General features: G+C 33.3%; 1 protein-coding gene across 1 annotated transcript; it reads left to right on the plus strand.

The window, feature by feature from the left end:
• Window positions 1–3,333: 3,333 nt before the first annotated feature.
• Window positions 3,334–11,620, plus strand: HIT3 (HIS triad family protein 3). The gene is made up of 5 exons (XM_039049198.2): window positions 3,334–3,551; window positions 5,681–5,738; window positions 5,885–5,974; window positions 11,143–11,260; window positions 11,355–11,620. Exons 1-5 carry the CDS (start codon window positions 3,415–3,417, stop codon window positions 11,420–11,422), a joined length of 471 nt encoding a protein of 156 aa, XP_038905126.1. The 5' UTR covers window positions 3,334–3,414; the 3' UTR covers window positions 11,423–11,620.
• The last annotated feature ends 2,572 nt before the right edge of the window (window positions 11,621–14,192 follow it).

A 14,192-nucleotide genomic window follows, 5' to 3' on the forward strand; every position in this document is an offset into this window, starting at 1 on the left:
AACTGATAAGGATTCTAGGAAATCCACGTCAGGATCAATGTTCACTCTTAATGGAGGGACAGTAGTCTGGAGGAGCACCAAGCAAGGGTGCATTGCTGGCTCCACAATGAAGGTTGAGTATGTAGCGATTTGTGAAGCTGCTAAGGAAGTTGTTTGGCTCAGGAAATTCTTGACTGATCTGGATGTCGTTTCAAACATATCAAAGCCCATCACACTTATCGAGATGCTCCACTTGATTGTCCCATCCTTGTTGATGATATCTATCCATGTTTAGAATACTTACACAAAAAGGAAAACAAATAAAAAGCAAAAAAAAATACTCTAACTAGAAATTTAACTAACGAAATGTCAATGGCTTCCCCGGCAACAACACCATTTTTGTTCGACTCGAGGATTGATGTCGTTAATTCAACTCCAAACTGAAATAAAAGAAAATTTGTAAAATCACCAGACTACTCATACTACTTCTAAAACGTAGCAACAGTGATAAGTGTGGGGTCGAACCATAGAGAATAGAAAAATTAATTTCTTTTGGGTTAGATTTGACCGTGGAAAAACAGTAAAAATGGGGTTTTGGGTTTTTGTTTTGATATTGAAAACATGCAAGAAAGATAAATTGCAAGGGATATACGGAATGGTAATGGATTCATCTAATTCTCAGATCAAATAGCCATTCAATGTAAATTAAATCATTGTTTTCTGCCAAAATATCATGTATTCGAAATATGCATGCATGACTACTCAATCGATGCGAATTAACTAATCTCTACCAATCGAGCGTCCTAATTCGTAATTAAGACTAGAAAGATCGTACCCTAATTAACCTATATGCTCCTATATGCAATTGGGTCCTTAGCGGCTATAAAGAACTAGAAACACATGCATTAAGAACAATGATTCAACTATGTTGATTAAGTGTCAGGAACGCCATGTTCAAATAATCAATTTATTCTTTAAATCTGGATTAAACATGCGATGCAAAGATTCAAGGTTGACTTATACACCTAAGCATGCTCATCTAATCAGTGCTATAAGGATAAATTCAAAGCATAGACGATTACAAGGATACGTGCGAGCCTGAATTTAACTAGCTAAGATATGCGATCGTGATAGGGGCGTCAATCTAACACACAAAAGCAAATCTAAATCATGCGAGATTCAAAGAAAAACACAATTCTAATCTAATCAATTCTAATTTATCTTTAAATTCAAATTGTCATATAAAACTAACCATAATAAATAATTTAGAGATAAAGTTAATTATTTAATTAAAATTTTCTCACATTAGTGATTTAAATTAATTGACTTTTTACAAAAAAAAAAAAATAATGAAAAAAATTCCCCGCGAGGAACCCGATCCCCGCGCCCCATCCCTGTGGAAAATTTCAAGGGAATGGGGAATGAAATGGGGAGCGGGGATGAGGATGAGAATGGCATCCCTGGTTCTGCCCCACTCCGTGGACGTCTCTAGTCATATCTGTAGTGTTACCAGGATAAGACATCAAATCTTATCCATTAACTGCCGACATTTTAGATTATAACTTGAACATGAACCATTTGTATGTCTACCACATACTATTCAAGTGACATGACATAACCTTAAATCTTAATTTATTGGATTGAATTAATGCAATACGAATGTCAAATAAAATATCTCTTATTTTATTAAATAAATAATTTGTTCTTTCAAAATACAAACTACAATATATACGGGATTTAAGACACTAAATCCAACAATGGAAGCATACAAAGCTACAAGTAAACACATGTTAAATAATTAGAAAACAATACTAGCATCATTGTGCTTGTGATAGATAAGGATAGTAGTGTATGTTTGTCTATCACTAATAGACAATGATACTTTTCTATTGTTGTCTAACACCGATAGACTACAATAGACTACTATTTTTTTTATCACACAACAATGTGATTGGGACTATCAGCGATTGACAAAGATAATAGTCTATCGTTGTCTATAAATGATAGATAGTTGCTATTATATCGTTGTCTATCTTATACACCTTTGGTTTTACTGTCTCCTTCTTTTCAGTTTTTATTTTCTTTGTTTTGCTACCTGTCCACAAAATTTAGGTTTAATAAATATGATCACTGAACAAAAATTAGGTTTAATAATTATGACCACTGATAAATTGATGAGAAGAAAAGAAAAGAGTTATAACCTTGAACAGTTGAGTGGTTGATTTATTAAATCCTTATAAAATTGAAACAACGACAACAATAGAAGTAGTAGAAGAAGAAGAGCAAGAAGTAGTGGCAACAAAAGTGAATAAGAAGAAGATGCATCGCAGTGACGGTGGGAGAAGAAGAAGAAGAAGAACTACAATGATAAAGAGGAATTTGAAGATTGGAACGATAAAAATGAAGATGAACCTTAGCACACGTGGGTTGGAGGGAAAAGTCGTGGAAAAAATCATGGGTCGCGTGAGTTGGATCGGGTAACTAACATGGATTTGACATGCTTTTTGCGTGTGGGCTGGGCCTTTATGGTATTTTACTAGGCTATAGTTGGGTACTAGCGAATTTGAGAAATTTTGCTATAATTTGTAAATAGTTTAGTCCATTTTCCTATATTTAAAAAATCCCATTTTTTCAAAAAAAAACTTTGTAGTTTAATTTATTTGTAAAATAGAGTACCATATTTACATATTAATTTTAATTTATACTTTAATATATGAAAGTAAATTTAATTTTTAGAAAAGATGGAATGGTAAAAAAATAAACAAAAAAATTTCTCACTTAACCCTTTTTTTTTTCCTTTCCGCACCCTTTTTTATTTTTCATATCCATTAGATATTCTTATAAATTCTTTTTGATAGTTAATCTAATATTTATATTATATATTAGAAGTATCAATTGACTTTCAATATTGATATAAAAAACTTAGTAAAAAAGCAATCTAGAATAATAAATATTATATTTCAACGTAGAACAAAAAAAGGTTTTATCATTAAAGTTAACTATTAAAATTTTGTCGAACTGATTCTTAAAAAAAGAAAAAGAACGAAATATGTTGATTATATTTCATGAAAGAAGAGCATCGATTGAACCTTTCGTCCATTGATTCCTTTTTATAAAAATTTAGTGATTCCTTTTTATAAAAATTTAGTAATTAGTGATTCAAATATTTAGAAATTATTTTTTTAAAAAATAACCAAAGCTAAAAGTATAAAAAAGTGAAATTTTTAAAAATACCAAAATGGACCCAAACAAAGAAACAAAAAAATCTATTTTTATGTAAAAAAAAGAAAAAAAAAATCATCTCTGATAGATATGAAAAGGACAGGACCACGTGGCAGCTTCTAATTTGCCAAAAAAGGCAAGAGGGGTTTTTTCAACCTGAAATGTAAAGAGACACGGAATTCGAGGAAGAAGATCAAAAGAATTAGGGCTGTGATGATCAATGAAGATATAAAACCCAGGACTCGACTCTCAGTTCTGAGCTCCCACATTTCCCACTCTCTTTCAATTTCCATGGCATCCTCCGAGCAGGAAGCGGCTCTTGCAGCCGTTCCTTCCGATTCCCCCACCATGTGAGCTTCTTCAACCAACATTCTTTATTTTTTCAAGTTTTATATCCCCCTGTAATTGGGATTTTTTTTGTGTGTTTGATTTGCTGATGATCAGTTTCATGGCTATTGAGTAATCAGAGAATGGAATTTGTTGATTTTTCTTATAGTTGTTTGTGTGTGTGTTTTTTGGCTGTTTTGTGCATGTAGCGCATGCTCAAAGCAGAAGGCTAATGGTTCTATGAGTACGGTGAGGTTTAAAGATGTTTTTTCAGAAATCAGATGTTGAACTGATACTAGAATCTTAACGAGCTAACGTGAGTAGGATTCGATTTTTATTTGTTTATTATTATTATATTTTTTTTTTTTGGGGGGGGGTGGGGGGGAGGGGGAAGGGGATTAATTGCTGTAAGGAGCTATCTATGAGACGGTAATCGAGATTGCGGCAGCTTATTTATTATTATTTTCTTTAAATTAATATAGAAGAAAAGTAATGATCAGCATTTGTTTTCGATTTCTTGGAAGGTGAGAAATGGAAGAAGTGGTCAAAATCTGTAATGAAGAAATCCCCACACAGTAACTTAGAGAGACCAAAGAAGAACCTGAGACCGCTTTCACCTGATGCAATTTTGTGACCCTTTAAAACTACGGTTTTACTGAGCTGCTAGACCTATGTTCTTAAGCAAAATTAGTTTTTTTTTTTTTTTTTGGGAAAATGGTGGAATTTCACGCATCTGACAAACACACATGTCAAGGAAGGAAGATAATTTCTTTAAACGCTAAGGTAGTGAAGGAGAATTCTGCATCATTAATGGAAGAAAGCGGAATAACCTTATCACTATTGTTTGAAGATACGTCATACATCCTTATTCTCCTCATTAAATAACGAACAAAAAACCCCTTCATAAGAATCTTTCACAAAGTCATCATCGAAAACATTGTGGAGGAAAGTTTAAATCACAAAGACTTAATAAAAAAAAAACAGTGTTTAGGCTACTGTGTTTTTGTTGGAGGGAACCTAGTCACTTGGCAAAGCAATAAATGAAATAGAGTTGCTATGACTATGAGTAATAGCGAAGTATAATTTTGGGATTTTCTTTTGGAACTTGTGAGTGGAGATGAAATTTGTGAAGAGGTAAAGTGTTCCTAGTTGGCTCCTATATGGATCTTCTATGATGAACACAAAAATATTGCAATGTTCGTAGTTCACGAGGACAAAAAACCTTGAAGTGGACTTTGGACAAACACTTCATTAAGGAGAAGCTTGATACATGAATCATATGTAGGTTTCCTACGACAGGACAAATTTCTAATGTATTATTTGAGGGACTATGCAAAAACCAATTTGACATTGGATCGTCTATCTATCCATGCAAGAATCTTCAAATGTGCATGAGGTTGAGTACTGGACTTCTTTATATTGTTTGTCTTGTGTTTATTATTGACAGGGAAAAATTCAAATTATACCTTGACAATTCAAATTTTAAACCCTCAATTTTTAAGGTATCTATATATGTATGTGTGTGTGTGTGTTTTGGAGATTTGTGGCTTGGTTAGAGTACTTTTGTTCGCTGGAAATTACTATTTTTGTTGGAATTGATTATTCTGGTCATGACGGGATTCTTTCTGGCTTAATTTTAACATTTTATCATTGAAACGTAGCACTATTTTACCGACTTAACTTTGCTGCTTAGTTTGGTATTTTCATTGTTCAATATTGGTATTTTTGTGGTTTGATATTGAATATTTTGTTACTTAAGTTTCATTAGAGTTATTAATTGCATAATTTCACGAGAGTTATTTTGTTACTTGAAGTTCATGATTAAATTTTATATTTAGTTTTGATGAGGCATTAATTGCACAATTTATTCAAGTTTGGGTTTGATGAAATTGAAAGGCGTAGGTTTTGACGTACCGAGCGAAGCAAGGTGGTAAAAGTTTGAACTTTTCCTTATAAGAATTAGTTGACGTTGTTGCATATTAGGGAAGTTGCTAGCAATATTTATTTTTATTTCTTTCCTTTTGGAGTTAGTTCTGTACTCTCCTTTGAGAAGACCATGTAACTGTTATCTAGTTGAGGGAAAAAAATCATTACATTTCACAAAAACGCATTTCAAGTTGCAACTAATGTTTTTGGTTTGTTACTTTTGCAGATTTGACAAAATCATTAATAAGGAAATTCCATCTAAGGTGGTCTTTGAGGATGACAAGGTTCCTTTAAATTATTATCCTAAACCACTCATTTTGTTTTATACATCTTGCTTGGATGTTGTCATGAGATGAATACTTGGAATTAAAGTTATGTTCCGTCATTGTGATTTCAATTAATTTATGTTTCAATTTCATTATAATGGCAGGTCCTTGCTTTTAGGGACATAGCACCACAAGCTCCTACACATATTCTAATCATTCCAAAAGTTAAGGATGGGTTATCTGGATTATCTAAGGTACTACTTTACTGGGTCTTTTACTCTCTGCTTTTAAGTGTCCATTGACTTAGTTCTTCTGGCAGTTCCTTTTTGAATTTATTTTGATCTCATATTATGACTTATCCACTACATATTTGAAATAATGTTTGAGAAATTAGATTTATCTTTAGAATGAAGAGAAGAATTTGAGTGGCAGTTAAGTACTCTAACCATGGCAAGAAAATCTCTAGTAGGAGTGTTTGCTATTTGGTTTGGATTTAGTTTAGTGACTTTTCCAGTTCTACTCAATTGTTTGGGTGGCATATTTGCCCCATTCAAATGATTGTAGTTAGATGATGGTCTCAGACTCCCAATTCAAGTTATTCAACCAAAAGCAAGTTAGTTTGAGTCGTTCATCAAGTCATGTATTCAAATTTGTAACTGTAATTATGAAAATGTTAGTATTTTATGTATTATTTAATTGTTTAGTACATGCACACATCAATTGAATTTAGTAACTCACAATATTTTGCCTGTTGTGGGTTAAACTACAAAAGAGATTGATTGAAATAAAATCTAAATAAATACACTGCACAAGTAATTTGTCACGAGCTTAAGAGATTTTTCAATTATTTAGGCTCCTTTTGATAACCATTTGGTATTTGGTTTTTTAAAATTGAGCTTATAAACACTAGTTCTGGTGTAAACCAAAACTCTAATTTTGAATTACTATCAATTCTTTCTCAAATGAGGGAGAGAGATGTTTTATTTATAGGAAAAATGATTACAAGTAAGGCCGAATAACAGCTAACTAACTAGTAACTAACTATTCACTAACTAATTTTTATTCCAACTCCCTTACATTTATTCTCAGTACACCATATTCTCAACCCCCCTAAAATTCTGACTCAACCTTGAGGCTTATTAAGAATCTAATTGGAATTCATCAGGGGCAAAGTAGGGTTTTAAATCTGCTGCATTGAATACTGGATTGATGTGAAGGTCAATCGGTAGCTCAATGTGATAAGCATTCGAACCATATCTTTGTAGGATTTTAAAAGGCCCCATTGTCCATTTTTCAGCTTTGTTGTAAGTTCCAGTTGGGAACCTTGTCTTACGTAGGTGGATCATGACAAGGTCTCCTTCTTTAAAATTGACTTCTCTTCTTGATTTGTCTTTAGTTTCCTTGTAAGATTGTGTGGTCTTCTCTGAATGGTCATGAACTTCTTTGTGCAATTCTTCTATTCTTTCAATCATACTTTCAGCTTCAAGTCTAATATCCACAGAAGAAGGTAAATTGGCAAGATCAAATGTGAGTCTAGGAGGTTGAGCATATACTAGTTCGAAGGGACATCTTCCCGTTGATCTATTCTTCATATTATTGAAAGCAAACTCTGCTTGAGCAAGGGACAAATCCCATTGTTTTGGTCGTGAACCACTTTATTGGGAAATCCTATAAACCAAGATATTGTTAAAGTATACGACAATGAATTTCTTAAGAAAAGGGTATTGTAATACTTGGTTCATGAGTCTCATGAATGTGCTAGGGGCATTTGAAAGACTGAATGACATAACAAGGTATTCAAAAAGTCCTTCATTGGTCTTGAACGTGGTCTTCCATTCATCGCTTGACCTTATTCTTATTTGATGATAGCCACTCTTCAAATCAACTTTTGAAAAAATCACTTATTCTTGGAATTGAAAAACGGCATTTCACTGTGATTCGGTTGATTGCTTGACTGTCTACACACATTCTCCAACTTCCATCTTTATTTGAAGTAAGAAGAGCGAGCACTGCACATGGGCTGAAACTTGGTTTGGTGTGGCCTTTCTTTAGGAGCTCTTCAATATGTTGATGTAAAATTTCGTATTCCTTTGGGCTCATTCGATAATGAGGGAGGTGTGGTAATGTTGCTCCTGGAATTAAATCAATATGGTGTTGGATGTTCCTCAAGGGTGGTAGTTCCTCGAGTTCATCTTTCAATTGAGGAAATTCATAAAAAAGTTTTTGTATTTCTAGAGGGATTTCACCATTTTGAGTGTCTTTGGACTTTTCAGCAACTACAAGTCCTAAGACATCAGCCTCTCTTTCCTTCATCAAGCTTCTACCATTGATTGTGGTAAAAAAGTAGCTTCTGTCTTCTTTCTTCTGTTTAACTCCCTCATTATTCTTCTTGCTCAATGGAAGTAGAACTACTTTCTTGCCCATTCAAAGGAATTCATAAGTATTTTCTCTCCCCTTATGCAAAGCTCGAGTATCATATTGCCATGGTCTTCCCAAAAGTATGTGACAAACATCCATTTCAAGGACGTCACATACTATTTGGTCTTTATAACTACTGCCAATTGAAAGAGAGAGAGTACAGATTTCACTTACTTGTGCTTCACCACTTTTTTTCACCCAACCAATTTTGTAGGGGTTTGGATGAGCTTCCACCTTAAGATTCAAGGTGCCACCAACTTCTTGGAGACAAAATTTTCGTTACTTCCAGTGTCAATAATGACATTGCACACTTTACCATTAATTGTACATCGTGTTTTGAAGAGGCAATGTCTTTGAGGGTTTGAGTCTCCTTTGGGAGTGATTGACATCCTTTGGAGAACACAAGATACCCTATCTCTATCATTCGGTTCAATGAGCTCAGTTTCTTCTTCTTTACTATGTTCAGTCAGGGTTTCTTCATCTCCTTCCATGTAAGCTACCATGTGGGCACTCATTGGATAAGTGACCAGCCTGGCCACATTGAAGGTACTTACCCAAAGAGGGCTGATTATATGGTTTTTGGATTTTCTTCTTGGTTGTTTCTGTAGACTTCTCTGATACTCCCTCCAAGCCATCCTTTTCCTTTTCTTTGGCCAAGGACATGGAAGATGGGTTATTAGTGATTTTGGATGAGGAAATTACTTTCTTGCTTGAAGATGCCTCCCACGGGTTCTTTCTTGAAAATTTCTTGGATCGCATTTCATTAAGTTCCTCCATAGTCTCGGCAACAGCAATTACATCAGCCAACATATTGAATTTATGATGTTTCACCTTTTCTTTGATGTCCATATGCAATCCTCCAATGAATCTTGCAATCAAGTGTTGTTCATTTTCAGCCAAATTAATTCTTGCCCCCAAACGGTGGAATTTTTCCACGAAATCAGCCACTGACCGAGAGCCTGGTCTACAATTTGGTATTGATTGTATAAGGCTTGCTCATAATTTGGAGGAAGAACCTCTCCTTCATCAACTTTTTCATCTTCTCCCATGTTTGAATAGGTCTCTTGCTTTGCCATTGACGATTTCCCTCCAATTGATCCTACCAAGCGGATGCACCCCCCTTCAATTTAAAAGCTACTAACCGTACCTTCTCGTGCTCCAGAGTGTTCATATAATTGAAGAAGTTCTCCATGTTCTTGATCTCAAGAAATGCCTCTATATCACGCTTGCCATTGAAAGTCATAAAAATCTCCCCAAGCATTACCTTTGCCTTCTTGGCCTCTTCTTGCATCAAAATATTCTTCTTCTAAATTACCCTCGCTTGAAGAAATCCAATCTTGGAATTCTTGATGCCTTTGTTGCACCATTGGATGTCTTCTTGGAGGGGTCTATGGATTCTTGGACCCCGTTCTTGAAAGTTTTCTTGATGAAACTGGAAATTTCTTGGTCCTCCAACGCCTCTTCTTCCTCTCCTTCCCCAAATTTGATTGAAAACCGGAGCTTCCTCTTCAACTTGGGCCGGTGCCAACCCTGCATTCATTTTTCTCATGATCATTGCCACAGATTCTTGAAGATTGTTCAACGGTTCTTGCATTCCTTCCAAGGTTCTTTCCACGAACAACAAGCGCTGTGTGGTGGATCTTGGAGAGAGAGTGGGGGTGTCTTCCACCTCTTGAACTAACGCTGGAGCATCATCTCCTCCTCTCGGATGCACGTGTCTTCCTCCCACCATTTGTCCGAGGATATTGCTGCTCTGATACCACTTTTGGAGTAAACCAAAACTCTAATTTTGAATACGTACACCAACTTCCACCTATGAATTTGTTTTATTATCTACTTTCGAACCATGTTCTCACAATCCATGCCAAGTTTAAAACTTAAAAAAGTTGTTTTAAAGAAGTTTTTATTTTTGGTAGTTTGCTAAGAATTCAAATGTTACTTTAAGGAAAGGGTGAGAAAACAAACTCAATTCTCAAAAAATAAAAACAAAAGAGATTGATTGAAATAAAATCTAAATAAATATACTGCATAAGTAATTTGTCACAAGTTAAAGAGATTTTTCAATTAATTAGGCTCCTTTTGATAACCATTGGGTTTTTGGTTTTTGGAAATTGATCTTATAAACAATACTTCCACCTATGAGTTTCTTTGTTTTGTTATCTACTTTCGAACCATTTTCTCATGATCCATGCCAAGTTTTGAAAACTTAAAAAAGTATTTTCAAAGATGTTTTTAATTTTTGGTATTTGGTTAAGCATTCAAATGTTACTTTTAGGAAAGGGTGAGAAAACAAACCCAATTCTCAAAAAATAAAAACAAAAAATCAATTACAAGGCTTTTTAACACTTCAAAGGTGTATTGCGGTCTTTGGATTGCAATGATTAGACTTCTAGAATATAAGAAGCTGTACTTTTAGAAACCTAAAAGGTATCTCTCTCTTTCACTTGGACTATTCCAGGTCTCTATAAATTATGGAATTGTTTAGTTGGGATTTGTGTTTGCGTTAAGCTGGTTAATAGCTTGCTGATTTCAATGGGCTGTTCAAAGTTGTGTTGACGCTAGAAAACATTATTTGAAACGAGTGTGCGCACGCACCACCCACACACATTTTGTATGACTTTTTTAAAGTTAGAACATCTAGCTTGAGGAAAATGGGAGGGCCTTTAGGAGGTGGAGATATCTCGATAGAAAGTTTGGTTTACGGCAAAACACCCTTCTTTGGGTGTCTTTAGCCAAAGAGATGTGTATTTATCTTTGTTTCTTAGTCTTCGACGAAAGATGAAGCCCTTGTCTTTCTTTTGCTCTTGCCTTGGCTTCCCGTGGTCTGGGCCAATTTTTTTGTATTGCCCATTTGTATATCTCCTTTCATTTAATACCATTTCACACCATTGAACTGAACATGAAATACCATTGCACATAATTTGGCTACCTTAAGTAACCATAAGAAAAGGGAAATTGTTACTTCATTTGTATATCCATTGTATATTTCATGTGCTTTTTGTAGGCTGAGGAGAGGCACACGGAGATTCTCGGCCACCTTCTTTACACTGCCAAGCTCATTGCCAAACAAGAAGGGTTAGACGATGGCTTTAGGGTCGTAATTAACGATGGACCAAGTGGATGTTAGTACTCTAATCTCCATCTTACCCTCAATAACAAATATCTTCTATTATTATTTAAATAATCAAGCCATTTGATTCTGCTTTTTTCTTGCAGGTCAATCGGTTTATCATCTTCATGTTCACCTTTTGGGGGGACGACAAATGAATTGGCCCCCAGGTTAAGATAGAGACTTTTATTAACGTCGAAATATATAACTAATAAGCCTATGTTATCATTTACCTATTTGAAAACTTTATGAACTGTTACACATGCCTTGCGGTGTCTAACATCCTATTGAATATGGTAATTGATATAAGTTTGGTGACTATTGTTGTTTTTCTTGAATATCTAATTGAAAATGGATGGCTATGTTTCCTCTATGTATGTGGCTCTGTTTCACAATTGGGAAGTCTCAATGGCAGTTGAGAAATCAGGTTTGTATCATAATGATGTTAATAAGCTAAAGGAAAGAAAGGAAAGATTGGGCCTTATTTCGGTATCAAGAAAGTAGTACTAGTAGGAAGTAATTTTAAATGATGTTATTTGATGAAATCAAAATGATTTCTAAGTATTTAATTTTGTTTGGAATGATAGATTTGAAATAAATGTGATCTTGTATGTAGTTTATCAGAAATAAGAAGGAAAATCAGGATTTTATCAATTAAGTTAGGGTTTAATCCATCATAGTTTTGAAACTTTGAGGATATGTATATATATATTTAAAAAGCAATATATTTTTGTTCATTTTTTTTAGTACAATGGTGAGGGGATTTGGACCCACGTCATTAATACATCTATCTATCAATTGACTTATGTCCATTTTCATAATATATTTTTGTTAAATTTTTTAAGATACGTACTTCTAATTTTTAACTTTAATAAACACAATTAATTTATTGATTGTTCTTGAACATACCATAGATTTTGAATAATCTTTAATGCACTTAAATGTGCATGTATTGAAGTTGATTGATTGAGGTGGGCAATTGGTTTGGAGGGTGTTATAGTCCTGAGACAACCATTAGTTTGAAAGTTTTGAGATCCCAATGATGATTATTCTCCAAGGTTCAAAAGATCATTTTTAAAAACTATTATTTGTGTATAGAAAGCCTTACTTTACCTTATTTTGATGAATAGAATTTGACAAGGTTAGAGAAGCAATTGATAGGCAACTAACGTTGAAATCCTCTAAAAACTATGACTAATTTTGTTTTATTTTTGTATAAGGTATGCTTGCTCTTCCAATGTGTTCTTTGGCCCATCATTGGTTCTCTCTCATCTCTAGGTTGAGAGGAAACTTTTAGAGCTTTGTCGAGAATATATGAGAGCTTACCTCAAATAACATGCAAGCTATCGAAAGAAAAATTAGGTAGTGTTTGAAGACAAGGACTAGATGTCAAAGATCCTAAATCTCACATTCGATCTTGAAAGCTAAGTATGTCTAAAGATGTCGTAATGCGTAATAGGTGAAAGATTTCATGATGAGTCTAGTAGAGAGATTGTTGAGAGAGTCATATATATACCTCCAAACGTCTCATAAACGAATTTATCAAATTGGACATAGTTAAACAATTGGTCTATTTTTTTTTTTCATTCGAAATAATAATAACTAAAACAAATATTTATCACAAAATTTTTAGACAACAAAAATAAAATATAAAAAAATATTCCCAATGTTCCCTATAAGCCAGATATGCTCATATATCACATGTTGCTCTCTATAAAATCATGGCTTCACAAAGAAATTGAATAATTGCAATTCCATATCTTGGTCCTTGGTGTCACATCCCTATCCTCAAAGAAAATGAAGAAAATGAAGAAAAGGGGAAGCCAAAGGCCAACTAGACTTTTTTGGTTGCTTATAGAACCAACCATGTTCTTTGCCCACAATAAATTTGGCCTAAGAAACACTTCATATAATCCACACACCTATTTGTGTTGGAATAGTTGTTGGTTCTATTAGCCTACAATGTCAAATATATCATAATTGTATACTTTCACATTGTTGATTTTAATGTTAATCTTATTTTTGAATCCCAATTAACTTTCATTATGTTTAAAAGTTCCTAACATTTGTGTAAAAACTATTTTAATATTCTCCTTAAAAGTTTCATCCATTTTGACTCCTTTTAACTTTCATTTTGTCTTAGTCACTGAACTTCAAAAACTATTTAATTTTAGTAGTTATTTTCCTCCCTACAATTAGTTCACGAAATATTTTGAATGAATACATGTAAAAATACACGTATCTTAAACTTTGAAAAGTTTCATTTTAATTCTTAAAATTCAAAATTTGTTTTAAAACAACCTTTGTGACTTTTGTTTTTAAATTCATGGATGAAAAAGTTTGTGTCTGTTTGTAAACAAATAATCTAAACACACATGAAAAGTAAATTTGGAGATAAGAGTTAAGAAAAGAATCATAAACTAGAACAATTAAAATTGGGAGCGTTTGAAAGGAAGATGAAAACATGTATGGTTAAAAAATACCACGTGTTTTTTTTCTCCATATATATGATTAGATCTTTTCATAAAAGTAGACACAAACTTTTTCATCTATGAATTTAATGACAAAAGCTTCAAATGTTGTTTTGAAATAAACTTTAAACTTCAAGAGTTAAAATGAAAATTTTCAAAATCCAGGAATATAATTGAAACCAATCCATAGTTTAAAGTACTTTTGACAATTTTATCAAAATAAAATGACCTTTTTAATGTAAAGTTTAAAAATCTAAATACATGAGAGTTAAAGAACTTGATACAAAATATGATATAAATCAGCAAACAATTTAGGTGAAAATAAAAATTTCTGAACTTTTTGTTTTGTCAAGTTAAATTATACTCAAGTTAATGATTAACCATTATGTGTTTTTCGATGTTTCTGATATTTATTTTCTTAATTAATGCACATAGTTCATACCTTTTAAATTTTATTTTGTGTAGCGAATTATA

Source organism: Benincasa hispida, chromosome 11, assembly GCF_027475165.1.
Source record: "Benincasa hispida cultivar pf3 chromosome 11, pf3_genome.v1.1, whole genome shotgun sequence".
NCBI lineage: Eukaryota > Viridiplantae > Streptophyta > Magnoliopsida > Cucurbitales > Cucurbitaceae > Benincasa > Benincasa hispida.

Coding starts and splice junctions, on each gene's coding strand:
- HIT3 (XM_039049198.2), top strand. CDS start 3,415: ATGATCAATGAAGATATAAAACCCAGGACTCGACTCTCAGTTCTGAGC. Junction 3,552..5,680: donor CCTTCCGATTCCCCCACCAT/GTGAGCTTCTTC, acceptor TTACTTTTGCAG/ATTTGACAAAATCATTAATA. Junction 5,975..11,142: donor GGTTATCTGGATTATCTAAG/GTACTACTTTAC, acceptor TGCTTTTTGTAG/GCTGAGGAGAGGCACACGGA.